The sequence below is a fragment of the Lytechinus variegatus genome, chromosome 4 (assembly GCF_018143015.1).
Source record: "Lytechinus variegatus isolate NC3 chromosome 4, Lvar_3.0, whole genome shotgun sequence".
NCBI lineage: Eukaryota > Metazoa > Echinodermata > Echinoidea > Temnopleuroida > Toxopneustidae > Lytechinus > Lytechinus variegatus.
In genome coordinates this window covers 19,908,305-19,923,712 of record NC_054743.1, presented here as the reverse complement: position 1 = coordinate 19,923,712, position 15,408 = coordinate 19,908,305, and the positions used below count along the sequence as shown (strand labels likewise).

Below are 15,408 nucleotides of genomic sequence, written 5' to 3'. Positions count from 1 at the left end.
GGTGGGGGACAGACATACAGAGAGAGGGGAGAGGGGGGGGGGGATTGACACTTTGAAAGGGAAGAGAAAGGAAAGAGGGACACATGTACACTGCAAAAACTCTGGTGTTCATTTAACACCAGCCTGGAATCTATATATGTCCACACCAGAGAAGTGTTAAACAACACCAGTTTCTTTTTGGTCTAACACCAGATAGGTGTTTATACAACACCAATTAGTATTAAAACAGCATTGGTTTGATTCCAAACTGGTGTTGATTCAATTCTTCTCTGGTGTGGACATATATAGATTCTGGGATGGTGTTAAATATCAACACCAGAGTTTTTGCAGTGTAAATATGTAAAGAAACAGTGGGGGGGGGGGGGGTTCTAGCCTCAGGTGAATTGTTGTATTGGGCCTATTGCAGTTAGCACATGGACTTGGAGTTTGTCCATTCATGCTATACCAGTGGTTCCTCTGTGAATTAGGCCTACCACATGTATGTTCACAAATGAGGTTTTATTGACTTTATAGATAATTTTAGATTGATTGATAGATTAATCGACATGATAAACACTATGGTGCTATCAATACAAGATTGAAGGACTTCAGAATAATTTTTGAAGGAAGAATTGATTGACTTCCACACTTTATACTATGGAGATCCACTGCTTGCAAGGTTATTGTTATTAAGTAAAGTAATAATGAGAATATGATTTGCTTGTGACAAGAATGTGACCTGCTTGTGACAAGTGACAAATATATTGTCCCATATGAAAAAAGTCAAGTTACATTTTTTTCTTTTGAGACTCGAGATGTACAAATGATCATAACAAATCATTGATTCAGTTCTTCAAAAAATAAATATACATGTAGTTGTAAAGACTGTAATATCATACTGCATAAATTGTCATGATCATTTTAATGTAAGACTTGTAAGTTATAACGACCGCCCTTGTCCCCCCCTTGAGAATAATAAAGGGGACATGAGCACCATTGTCTTGGGTTTAATGCTCAGTACCACTTCCCTAGGAAAGGACTTTAATCTGTTGGTCCTCTGGTTCCGTAATTTAAAGGTGATTTGCATTCATACATAATATTATTCAAGTAAGAAAACAAATGGCAACCTTTAACCTCATGAATTCCGGAAGCTGTGCCTCTATAATGTGATCAGAAAATTAAATCTTTTCACAGAAATAGATGGTTGCCCTCAAACTCTTGCAGTATGAGTGCAATGCTGCTAATCATTTCATGAGATTCATCCACATACTGTATTCCATCTTATCGTTCTTCTCCGTTGAGATTTCATCCTTCTCCCTGGATTCATCATCACGTATCTCACTTTAAAAGTTATTAGTGTGATTGGGAGGTAGGATGATTAGTGGCATGACCATGTTGAATACTTCTCCATATTTGGTTCATTCACACACCACAGAAACTGCATTTTTAATCTTGTATGTCTTCAGAATAAATCAGAGAGACTTTTTTTCTTTGTGAAAGCCACATTGCCCTTCGTGTAGAACCAAGAATGATAACCCCATTATAAACAGATTGGAAAGTTTTTTTTTTCAAATTCCTTTTTGTGTAAAGGGGGCTTAGGGTTCTGACCCACTTCTCAAAATATAAACTGGCATATGGAAATAAGGTGCTGCAATAGTCCGTAAGGTTCATGGTCACCAAGAAAATGGAACAAAATTTGTTTCCTTTTTAGAAAAGGAAAAATATGATTGTGGGATTTCATTTGTGCTTTCACATGTAGGCCCATATATCCTTTTCACCCAAGTGTGCCACTCCTTATAACTACTGTTGTTGTTGATGTTGTCCTTTTGTTTTTTGTGTCCTGCTCATTTTCTATAAAATACTTTCTTCTTTGTATTCTTGTGTTTTTCTTCCTTCCTGCACAGTATGAAATATATATAAAAAAGGTTAATATATTTATCAAAGTTATGTAAATTGTAACTTATTTCTTATTTATCTTTTGTCACCATTCATTGTACAGGTTTGGATAGTGTACTGCAGCCTTACATCAACAATATATTGACCAAGAGAGTGAGTGGTGACCGTCTGCTCTTTATGACCACGTCACAGCATTTAGAAGATCTTGGCATACACAAAGTTGGACACCAAGAAATCATGCTTGACGCCATCAATTTACTATGCAATCTGGTAAGAATGGAAATGAACTCTTTTTGACAAAATGTAGGGTTTTCATACATTCTCCTCCCTTTGTTTCATCTGGCAAATTTCTCTAACAACACTCAATGCTGTTTGTAAGTTGACGCTTTCAGACATTGTCTTTGTTTTTCTTTGTCTTTCAGTGTCTAGCTCAATTAAGTATGTAATGAATTGTACCATGTACATTTGATAACTTGCATGCAATTTCCATTTCCTTATATCATAATGGATTGAAGCCCTTTCCAAAAGAAGGAAAGATCACATAACACTGAACATTGTCTGTGTAGACTGTGATTTCCAGGCACAGGTCAAGCGAGTGTTTCATGAAGCTTCTTGTCAGTCATTTTCACAGACAAATTTGCTCTAAGCCAATCAGATGCAAGGATTTCAGTAGCTTATAACAGTTGTCAGTGGAAATAATTGACTATTAGTTTCATGAAGTGCTCCCCTTGTCATGATGAGTTCTTCCTTCCTCCATGTATTCCCTCTTTTCCTCTTTTAAAGGTAACTGTTGAGTATCAAATTACGGTACAAGCATTTTGCATGATGACTGATAATCTACTGGAAATTACAGCTTCTGATACACTTGCTACTAGTAAACGTGATTTTTCCATAATTATTGATTATGAGTTTCATAAGAGTAGTTCTACTGAGCGCCGGTGATGGTAGCTCGAGCTAAAGCCAGGGTAATAATAGCAGCGCTTTGTATCCTCGGGCAAAAGGCACTTTATAAATACAGCTATTATTATTATCATTATTACTAGAAACAATATGGTTGTAGTATGTGTATCACCTCTCAAAATATTATTTAGAAATGGGGGGTGAGTAATACATTTCAAACAAGCTTTCCTCAAACTGCACCAAGGAAAAAAAATGTTGGTACTTGGGGTAAAATTGTCCCAAAATGCCCTAAACAGCCCTGGAAAAGGGACAAAGAGCAAATTCCTGTCCGGGATGTAACTATATTAATGTAGCAAGATTGGGCCGGTGAGCTAAAATAAAAGGGACCCCCGAAATAAAATTGCCCTGAACTAAAGTACACTCAACTAAAACCCACCAGGGTCCAATGGAAAGGGTGACACATTGTTTGGCAATTATTCAGGGGGAGGGGGCAATCTATTGATTTTATAATAAATTTTTTTCGTTTCCTTTATAGCTGATGATAATTGAAAATAATACCCAAGTACATACATGTGTGATACTATACATGGCTTGTAGAATGTTTTCTGATGGTTGGGGAGGGGTCATTATGAATAGGAATTTGGGATACTTGTGGATATAAAGCCAACAAACTTTTTTTTCAAAAAAAAAATATTGGAGGCCCCCCCCAAAAAAAACTCTTTTAAAAATCAGCCTTATTGGTACAATGCATTCATGGATGGGAAACCTCCATCGTGAATGAAGTCCCCAATTTAATTGCATTAAAAATTACTAATAAATTTATATTGAATCATTATCCTATTCTTCTACCACACTTGTAGATCGTTGCCTCATGTAAGGGGTGTATTCTTTCGTATTATGTAATCGACACCCCAATACATGCAGTTGATGTCACACTTCCTGTCTTTAGAGGTTAACCGCAATCTATTATGAGAAAAGTACTACATTATAATTAAATTATTAACCCTTTGAAAGCCAAGCTCAAGGCATCTTGGTCAAGTCAATGCTAAAAGTGTGTAAGGTATACAATTTAAGTGGACTCAGGTCTAAAGGGTTAAATGGCGCGCTTGTTTGTTCTGGAATCAGTGTCATGTGAATAATGGAATACGGCTGATTGTAATAAAGGAGTCATTTGATCAACCAAGGTTACAGGTATGACGAGGTGCATGCATTCGATGATGCAATTCAAAAGTTATTTGATGAGATTAGTCTGAAAAGAAAATAGTAAAATGAAATACTGAATAGATTGTTAATCATCAAAGTTGTTTTTGATGTTGTATAGAACCCTTGGTCTACTTCTAGCTATAACTACTCTCCAAAAAGTAGTTAATATGTTTAGTAGAGCTCTGATTGTCTGTTCTAACTAAACTAGGACCTACAGTAAAATGGGTGCATGTACATGTAAGTGTATGATATTCACCAACTTTGTGGTTAATATATATATATATATATATACATACAGCAGCTGAGAGTGGATGACATTCTTGTAGATTTGCATCATTTCAGGATTGTTTTTGTCACCTCATAAAATTTGGAAAGTGTCCCCTCTGTTCCGACTTGTGCCTGTGAATCAGAGAATCCTGGGGACAGTTGTACCCCAGGCCTTAATTTCATCCCCAAGAAATTGAGCCACATTGTGCTGCACTCACCTCATGTGAGGTAAACCAGGGACCTGGCTGGAATCATTTGTTCCTCGAAATTATGTGCTATTGAGAGTGGATAATAGCTGTTCAGGGGCCCGTTGCAGAAAGAGTTGCGATCAGACGCAACTTAAAAAATCTTGCGCAACTTTATTTTAGCCGATGAAGCACCCATGAATTCGGGACTTGCGTTTGTTATTTTGACTTGCGTTTAAATGCAACTCTTTCTGCAACAGGCCCCTGCTGGTTAATACCAGGGTAATTATGCTGCAGTACAAGTGGTACTTTCATGCTCTACAAATACATATAAGTGTCAGTTATAAATAAATTTATAGTACAAGTACATTGTACATATGCACTTTTACATGTAAATGAATAGCCTATGGTTTAAGTTCTGGTTTAGAAGATAGAGAACCATATTGAAAGTGAAAGTGAAAGAGAAATTATCTAAAATTTTCATTCCTTTTTAGAATTTTAAAAAATAACTCTTTAAAGGGACTTGGAATGTAAAAAGTGGATATTATGATCCAGGATCTGGTTGATAATTTGCTTGCACATTTCCCTTATCTTACCTTTCATGATTTCTTCTCCTCACATCAAAAGGAAGTCAACTTTGCTTAGTAATGGTCATTAAAAATGTGTGATCAATCAATACCCTAGCTGTTCGAAAACTGAATGCTTTATTCATGATTTTGTACCTGCCAGGCCACCCTGTCCAATAAGGATGTTTCTGGTATGTGTATTTCCTCTTAGCTGAAGGGAATTTTTCTCTTCGGTCTTCTTCTTATTGAAAATAAAATTCCAGTCCTACATTGCCTTGTAATATTATGATATCGTAATGAGTTTGGGACATTTGAGAATTTCCTCTTCATTACATTAGTGCTAGCAGTGATGTACAGGAAATTCCTTTACTTATGGTTTGTTAGTATATATATGGCTTTGATTTTGGTTTCATTTCATTTTATTTTGCTTAGAGTTTAATATCTCTCTTTTAATCAAAGAGAGAAAATGCATTCAATGCTTCCTCTTGTATAAAACTTGAATGCCTCCCTCTTTTGTTAGATGATAGAAAAAGAACTATTCTATATAAAGGCATATCCTTTGCTGTGGATATCAAAAGCTATGTTAATGGCTACAGGATGTCAACTGATGGGTTGACACATTTGATTGTTTTTCTGAGATATTTATTCTTGTTTTTTCTTTTTATAAGCCTTTAATTTTTGTATTATATAATGTAAACAACTGTTCCGTAGGTATAGATCTCTTTTTTCTCTTTAGGTTAATTCTATAAAAAAATCTCTTGTAATGAAAAGCAATTTCTGTATTTGATTTGATTGTTTTGGAGCTTGGCTTTTATATAAGGCTCAGCCTTTCTGCCACTCCTAATTAATTTCTATTCGAGTAAAGTAATTTTTCATTCTTGTTTTTTTATTGTTTTGCTTACTATTAATGTCATAATTATTTGTATTATATTTTGTATATGTTATTTTGTCTTTATATATGTTTGTTTTTAATGAAATCATTAATTAAATGAATTGAATTAAATTGAATTGTACTTAATTTGTGTTACAATATACTGTTGTCTGAAAAATATAGTACATGTATGTGCATTTACAGTAGGAGACCGGGGTTAGTTGGAACATGGGGTAAGTTGAAACATTGTAATTTTCTTTAACGCCTGTAAAATAAATTTATGCAATACTGCCCTCAATTTATTGCTATGATAATTCAACACTGTTGTATTATTAATAGCAATAAATTGAGGGCAGTATTGCATAAATTTATTTTACAGGCGTTAAAGAAAATTACAATGTTTCAACTTACCCCATTTCCAACTAACCCGGTCTCCCCTAAACTAGACATTTTGCAAAAGCCAGGTAATGGATCCATAATTCAATATATCAAAATTCATGGCTTGATGTCTTGATTTAATTCATCATTATGACACATCCAGTCCCCTCCATATAAACCAAGCAGCCCAGGTGCTTTACACATCACGTTCAGTTTCCCAAGTTTGGAACAATAAGTGATTTTGCACTTGATATAACAATTAGCTTCCTGCCAATATGTTGCATGCTATAAATGCAGATGTCACATTTACTGGTTTAGGGCAGGGGTGGATGACTGATAATGATTTTCACACTGCATTTCCTTAACCCCATACCATCCTTAACCCCATACTATCTTTTTTCAATTCACACTGTCTTTCTTCACCCCATACTATCTGCTCAGCCGTACTATTTACTGTGCTAGCCTACTTTGCTAAAATGTAGTTTGAACACGAAGTGGGCTAAGCTTAACCCTGGGAAATTGGTGGGGCTAATACCCCCCCTTAGCCCCACCAATTTCCCGGGGTTAAGGAAAAAAGGTGCAGTGTGAAAAGCATATGAGATAGGGGGGAGGCACTACATGTAATACCCCTTTCATAAACCCAATTATGCGGCTAATAGCAGCATAATTTGGTCGTAAAATTGGAGGAGGACCAGAGTTATCCGCATTATTTTGATGCTGCTATTATCCGCATAATAGCAGCATCGGGACAAGATTTTGAGTTTATGAACGCATTTCCAAATAATGCGGATAATTGCCATGGTGCGGTCACAAGGTCATCCTTTTCCAACACAACCGCATCGGAGGGGGCGTGTCCAGTTGTCATGACGATTATCCGCCTTTTTCAGGACGGGCGCTCGTAAAAAAATGTGGTTTATTTTCGGAGTTTGTGAACGCAATTTTTATTGAATTATCCGCATTACTCTTAGGCGGCTAATTGGAGGATAGGTTTATGAAAAGGGTATTAGACTGAGATCAAAACAGTGGAGTGGTATAGCCAAGTGATTTGAAAGGCTATGCTCACCCCAGCAAGAAAAGAGTAAAAAAATCAAACAAGCATAACACTGTCAATTCAATAGCCTATCTGATATATTCGCTTGGCTAGTGGGGAAAGTTCATATACTGTTGCACAAATTTAAAGAACACATGTTCAAGGAGACTAACCGCCTGTCAGTTTCCTACATGTATGCAATTTCTGCATGAATAATAAATAATTTCCCTAGTACTGGTTCCTCACATTTCTGATAGGTCATTCAAAATTGGATTAATGGAGCAAAACTTAGATATGCAGTAACTTTAATTTTGTATGTCCAATTTTGATGAAATTGTCATGCTACATTATGCTTGTCTCATTTCTGTTTACCATAGTCAAATTAGCTTCTTGTAATTGTTATAGTGGACTTGGCATTTAATAGTGACGAATTATTAACTCATGTTTTGAAAAAAAATCTCAGCAGGAGCATTACATATGATTTAGATCAAACTGTTGTTTGTCTTGTTAATATAAAAAATAGCTTGTACACCTGCATTTCAGAGGAAATATATTTTTAAAGTGTGTTAGAATGTGTGTTGGAATATATGCTTTTTAATAATTTGCTATTTTCTGTGGAATATGAAACATTGTGAATTGTTAAAAGTGAATTGGCTATTTAAAGTAACAATACTATCAGTTGTTTTACTACTAAAATACTGCAGCAGAAGTAGAGGTTTCACTTTCGGGGAAATTTAACATGAATCATCGTTGAGAGGTTTGCCCGTGCGGTACCTTATCCCATGGAACAACGCTCTTCCTTCCGGTCGGCCGGAAGGATGTGAGTGTAGTGCTTATCCATAGTGGTCGCTTCCTCATCAGTTTATCTATTTTCCATCTGTCGCACCGTTCAGGATCTGCTCGCTGTTTTCATTCAACCTCCACTCTAGGATACCTGACTTGCCAAGTTTGTTACTTTCTTTTCTTTGGACAGGTAGATGTTTCCTCAGTGGTCTTCATAATTTCATCTGTAGCTCTGATCGTCTTGAGTTGAGAACCTGAACTGCCTCACCACAATATTTTCCATAAAATATTGTTGTCTGTCTGAGAGATACAGTGTACATCTTTTTTTCAACAGAGCTCCATCTTATAATGTTTACTTCTTTTCTAACTGTAACATTGTAATGCGGATGACATTAGTTTTGTCATATGTCAACTATACGATCAAAACGAGGACAAACTATCTCAGCTAGATCTCCCATTCAGTGTTTTCTTCACTCTCTTTTATAGACAGATAAATTCATCCAGTGTTAGAAGTCTTCATCTTATACCTTTTTTGAAATAATATCCATCTGATCCATTCACTGCCAGGGCTTAGAGGACCTTAGAGTTGCATTCTATAGAAGGATGAACTCTCTTGCAATGTTGGTTTAGTAGAATTCAAAACAAAAAATGATTATTTTAATTTGAAGTTATAGTTTGAGTGATGGTTATCTTGTTCTTTTATCTCTCCCATTTGTAGCATTATCGGCAGAGTTTTGAGGATCTGCAGTCCGTCACTCTGAACCTGAACACCAGGACAAACTGTCTTACAAAGTTTCTTCAGAGTCGTAGCAGGAATGGTAGCTATCACACAGGACGTAATGGAACCAATGTACCTCAGAGTATCCCAGCCTCTGTACTGGTGCTCATTGCTGAGATCATAACGGCAGCCAAGACGGTCATATCCTGGCTTGACAGGTTTGTGATGGAACATCATTATTTCAAGTGGCAAGAATTTTTTTACCGGTATTCAAATTTGTTACATGTAGGTTCTGCCCTTAAAGACACTTATTTACACTTTGAACGCATAGTGAATTTCATAGAGTTTCTTGAATTATAGTTTATGTTGCTTCAAGAAACTGATGATGACATTGATCTTGTTTACATGTATGGCCCTCCAAGTGAAATGTTATTTCAAATTAAAGTGTAAAAGGACATAACCCCAAAATAATTCTCTTTGCAACTAGTCCTGTACTATATGAAGTATGAAGTTTATTTTATATATTTCATGACTATTATTCCTAATGCTGCTTTTGAATAAATTCTGGATCATCAAATCCCTCTGTATAATAAAGCTAATCTATGAATTTCATGTCAATGAATTTATACAGTACATAGATTGCTACATCTTGAAGATAGCTCTGTAGACCCCAATGCGTCCGAATATTTTGAAGTGTGAGTTATTAGCAGATGATGACAATCCCATCTGGATAATGATGGCTTTTAGTTCTAAGCTTAAGTCATCAATCATTGAATGGTATGCATCAAACCATATCATTGGTGAGGAACCAAAGGAATATATATTCTCCAACTTTGTGTTCGGAAATAGTCTGTATTAATGTTTACAAGCGAGCGAGCGCAGCATCTACTTGTATTGCATTTATCAATTCCAAGATGTGACCCTGATCTGGCTTCATTGCAGACAATTATAGTAATAAAAATGATGGAGATTGGTCTAGCCCTCACCCTTTCTATATTTTATTTGTTAAACGTGGGGGCATCGTGGTCTAGTGGTTAAGACTCTCGTCTTTCAATCTGAAGGACATGGGTTCGCTTCCCAGCCATGGCGTGTTTTCATTCAGCAAGAAATTTACACTACCACATTATGCTGCACTCAACCCAGGTGAGGTAAGTGGGTACTGGCATGAAGTAATTCCTCAAAAAGCTGTGCGCACCGGAATCGGTAGACTAGCTTAGCCGAGGTAGTAGGAGTGCCTTGAGCACCTAGCAAGGTGGAAACATGCGCTGTGCAAATCCTATGTTATTATTATTAAACATTTTGCATATTGTCTGCATCGATATGGATGATATCAGGCTATCATTAGCTGTGAGAGTGAATGCGTCCCTGTAGGCCTGTATACAATGTAATATTTACATGTAGGAGTTTTAAGTAACCTCATTTGACCCTCCCCTCCGCCCCCTCCCAATAGACTGCAGATTAAAGAAGCAATAAACTATTAGACTTTGAGTGTTTTTATTTGGGCTGTTATGAGATCATTATGATACTGATGGAAGGTGTTTTCTTGTTTGATTTGTCATATCAATAATGAATTTCAGACACCTATAAATTGTGGTAACCCATTGTTGTAAATATGAATGCAAGTCATATGAATGGAGTGATATTTGTATGTTTAACAGCAATCACATTTCACTTTCAACATTAATGTGACATAATATTGTTAAATGCAAACAGACACTATATAGTCATTATACAATATTTTGTGTGTATTTCTCTTCCACGATATTTCTCCTCCACGATATTTCTCCTTGTGAGAATGAACACCTAGGTCATGTAAATGTGGGTGGATGTTGCGATTACACATTTCAAACTGTAATCTGGTGATGAAATGTTCCTTTCTAGCTAATCAAACTTCTGAACAGCCCTGGCCCTATAAGCCTGGAGATTATCAGTCCGCCTCTTTAGATTACTTCATTTGAGGCAAAACTGCAATATATGCATATATTTTTTAAATTCTGATGGGAGATTATGGGTTGTAGTAAGAATAAAGACATATCTTTCTCAGCCAGGGTTTGGGAGTATGCCATGAACAGGTGGGATTGGGGTTGTATCCTAATTTAGCTCACTTTAATTGATATTGTACAATCTATCAGACTGTTATTACTCCTTCAGAGCTTGTAGGTGTTGATTAATAATGCCAATGAACACAGGGCAAAAATCAATTCTTGGTGTGGCTTATATGAAGCATGATAGTTGGCTAGATTTTTATCTAGATTAGTTTTTGAAAAGTAATTTTCAAATGAAAAAAATAATTTGTTTTGTGTTTTAATTCCTGAATTGTGACTTTAATAAAATTGATTATTGAGCATTAAGTGAAAGTAGGAATATATAAGGCATAAAAGGTATTATAGTCGTACAATGTAAATGTTCAAGAGAAGTACTAGATGAGCTATAAGTAAATACATGTGTAGATTTGAAATATAAAAATTAAAGAAAAAATAGATTGAAAGTAATATTAAAAATCAGAAGAAATCATTCAATTTTTATTAGATGTCCGCTTTTTCTTTTTATCACTTTGTAGACCTCCATTTGTCACTGGAGATCACTTCTTCAAAATGTTCAGGGAGGACATTTTAAAATCAGCCTTGGATCTTACACAAGTTGGTCAACAGACGGGATCTCTTCAACAGATAGAGGAACGACTCCTGGAAATTGTGAGTACCCAATTATCTGAAGAAAATCTTCTGAATGACCACCAATTTTTTTTTCTTACTCCTTTTTCCTCTCTTCCATTTCTCTTTCCTACTGATGATGTCGTCCACTCTCACTATTTCTTTTGTATTTTATTATATGAAGTATTCTAATTTTCTCCTCATTGTCAAGAGAAACAACTATTAATTCCTCCCTGAATATGTGGAATTGTCATAATTGTTTAATACTATATGGTTCAGTCAAGTTGGTCCTTGTCAAATCTGTAACAAATGAAATATTGTATAATTCAAACAATAAATAACATAAGAAATAGTGAGTGATGGACATCATCAATTGACTCATCTAGTTGTGCATATCACTGTTTTGTGAAAAATAAGTGAAAATTTAAAATGCCATAACTTTCTTATTTTACATCCGATTTTGATGAAATTTTCAATGTTATGGTAGTTGGATTTTCTCTATTTATTCAAATCAACATATTTGTGGAGTGGACTTGACCTTTAAAGTTGGGAGTGTGCACAGTACGTTCTGAGTAGCAGACAAGGTGCACAAGTCCAAAATCATGAATGGCAACCCAAGCCCGGTGGGGGCACTTACATTGACGAGTGGATACCATGCGCGACCAAAAAAACACTAAAAAGGATGTCTTTTTCAAGATAGGGCATGTGATGTATGTAACGTGATAAGGGTGTCAAAAACACAAAATTATTGAAAAAAGGGTATCTATTTCGCTCGGAAAAATATATGTGTTTAGGGTCAAATATGCGAAGATGATAAAACAAAATCAAAATGTTTTATAAAGGATGTCCTGTTTGCCCCAACACTACAAGTTTAGAGTCCGATTTGCACGAGGTGTGGAAGGTGGGGCCGTACTTAACCAAAATGATGGTGTCTAAAGGTAAAACCGACAACCGACGGACGCGTGACATAACAATAAAATATCTCTGTACTTGTTTAGGGGTTCATTTCAGGGAATGCTTGCTAAGAGTATCGTTTTTTACGTTTTCAGAATATGGAAAAAACATCGCTGTACTTGTTTAGGGGCTCAGTTCTGGGAATACTTGCCAATAGTATTTGTTTTTGAAATACTTGTTAAGGGTAGGGTTTCACACGCCAATACTGGTTAAGGGGTGTATTTTCAGAATATGGGAAATACTAGTATGTGTTTAGGGTGCTTTTCAAGACCCAGTGGTATCCACTCGTCAATGGAAGTGCCCCCCCCCCCGGAACCCAAGCACCCTCCTTCCTTGTCTCTCTATCTTGTTCTTTGAGCCTCCTTCTTCCTTTTGGTCCACTTCCTGCTCTTCTAATTTTTAACAGCATGTGTCTTCTCTTATATGAATGTTTTGTTTCTATGTCAGTAATTGTCTTCAACCAATCTATATTTACATGAAATGGAAATCATTCATTTGCACCTCCTTCCCTTGTCTTACCTTGAAAGCCCACATATCTCATCTTTGCCAATTTACAAAGATTGATAAATGAGTGATGTGCCAGAGATATTTCTTTGAGACACAAAACAATCTTCTTTGTGTTTGTTTTTATTTTCCCAGCTCTATCTAATACCCTTTCATAAACCTATCCTCCAATTAGCCGCCTAAGAGTAATGCGGATAATTCAATAAAAATTGCGTTCACAAACTCTGAAAATAATATGCACTATTTTTATGAGCGCCCATCCTGAAAAAGGCGGATAATCGTCATGACAACTGGACACACCCCCTCCGATGTGGTGGTGTTGGAAAAGGGTGACCTTGTGACCGCACCATGGCAATTATCCGCATTACTTGGAAATGCGTTCATAAAGTAAAAATCTGGTCCCGATGCTTCTATTATGTGGATAATAGAAGCATCAAAATAATGCAGATAACTCTGGTCCTCCTCCGATTTTACGACCAAATTATGCTGCTATTAGCCGCATAATTGGGTTAATGAAAGGGGTATTATACTCTATCTGTTCATTTCCTCTGCCATTCTTTCTTTCCTAAGTTCCTTCTTTCTGTCCTTTCTTTCCTTTTTTTCTTCCTTTCTTCTGTATTTCTTGCATTCTGTGTTTTCTTCCCCCCTTTCTCTATTTTAGTTTTTAATTTTTATTAATTTTTTTATTTTTCTGTACACTGTATATCATTTTTTCTTTCTCCTTTATTTCTTTTCTGAGTCTCCTTTAGCTGCCTCACTCTCACTTTTCTTTCACTTTCTATTTCAAGAAGTGTGATGATTTGATAATGAGTTTGTTGTGGCTACTTAATTGGTTGGTGTTATCATTAACACAACACAGGTTCAACAGCTTGACTTCATCTGTGTTAACGATCATTAGTGTCATTAATTTCATTCGTTTGCACTAGTCAGCTCAGACAAGGAGCACGTCTTATTGCAAGAAGAGTGAACTTTGGATGTTCAGGTTAACCTAGAATCATTTCCCATCCTTTGTGTAATTTTAAGATTGTTGCTATACATGCGAGGAAGGATCAATTTATTAGTGCTCTCTCGTAGCATTTACCCAAATAATTATGCGGTTGCCACGTGCACAGTTAAGTTACCTCCATTTTGGACACGTGTGTACTCATGCCCTCTCGTTGCCAGACTTGGCTAATGCACAAAAAATGTGTAGGAATGAATTGGGACAGTTGTTAAAATTCTTTGAAAGGAATTTTGGGAGTTATTATTTGTTTCAAGGTCTATTGTGTTTATTCTGGGGACTTTTTTGTCAATGATATTTATACATTGAGCAATTATTCAATTGCTCCCTTTACATTGTGCAATGTGTATTCACTCATTAGTAATGTTAATAAAAACATCACTGATGGGGTTAGGCTATTATTCAGTTGTTTGTACAGAACAGAAATTCAACAATTAATTTCTGAGCAGAATATGGTTATGAGTAATTCTGGAGCATTTCAGGCAGTACATTGGGCAAGATCATAACTTTTTAGAATTTCAGTTGTATTTCATTTAGAAGAAAGATTGAAAAGATTATATGTATTCACTGATACAGAAGCAAAATATATCACTTTGACAGTCATTATGGTTTTCATGTTTGAAACCCTTCAATTGAAAACTGTTTTCATATTGATCTGACTGATACATTAGGGGGGGTTATCGATAGGCTTATCGGTTGATACTGAATGATAGAAAAAAGAATGAATATATTCTCAATTTTCTTTGTGAATAATATTGATCCAAATAACTTTTTACCCTCGCATCATAGTTCTGTCCAATTGTTGGCCTGTATAGTTTAATAACTCAACCCATATTTCAGTACAATATTTGTTTTGTTGTAAATCAAATTTTCCCTCCTCATCACCATAATAGCCTCTCCTGCCTCGCAGATTTGATATTTTCCATCCAGCTTCTTCCGTCTGGCATTCTTTAGTGAAAGCTTTAAAGAAGGAAGGTCCAGATTTTCTTTCAATGAAGCCATCCATCTATGACAGGGGATGAATGATAAGTTTAGAATCATAAAACCTTCCGAAGTACAACAATCAAACAAAAGAGACCAATAGAATTGATTGTAAACTCTGCTCCAGCACTCACAAGCAATAACAATAGAACTACATTGCTGGATGGATAGTCAACCCTGGGATACATACTGTACAGGTGATTGGGGTTAGGAATAAAATGATAGTAGCTTCCTCCTTCTCTCCCCTCTCTCTTCTGCGGGATGTTTAAGTTATTGACTTCCTACTGTGAGGACACACTTGTTTTTATAACCATGGACTCTGTCTTGAATGTAGCTATATGATATTCCTTCTTGGTGAGTAGGTGATTTGAGTTACGGTAGGTGTGTTATCAGAATATTGAGTATATAATTTGAAATACATTTCTTACGGAGCTTGGAACAGAATGAATGGAAGTATGTAAAGATGTGAATGCTGTGGACATTTTTGTACTTTGGATCCGATTCGGTGCAATGCACGGAAATTAGACACCCGTTTCGTCTGC

The 15,408-nt window shown here is 36.0% G+C and overlaps 1 protein-coding gene across 3 annotated transcripts in view; it reads left to right on the top strand.

The window, feature by feature from the left end:
* Positions 1-1,981: 1,981 nt before the first annotated feature.
* Positions 1,982-15,408, top strand: part of LOC121413570 (CNK3/IPCEF1 fusion protein-like) — a 40,063-nt gene continuing 26,636 nt past the window's right edge. For all 3 annotated transcript variants that reach the window (XM_041606433.1, XM_041606434.1, XM_041606432.1), the window contains exons 1-3: positions 1,982-2,145; positions 8,777-8,994; positions 11,337-11,469. In XM_041606433.1, coding sequence (XP_041462367.1) covers positions 2,053-2,145; positions 8,777-8,994; positions 11,337-11,469 — 444 coding nt within the window. In that variant the 5' untranslated portion in view covers positions 1,982-2,052. The remainder of the gene's footprint in view (positions 2,146-8,776; positions 8,995-11,336; positions 11,470-15,408) is intronic.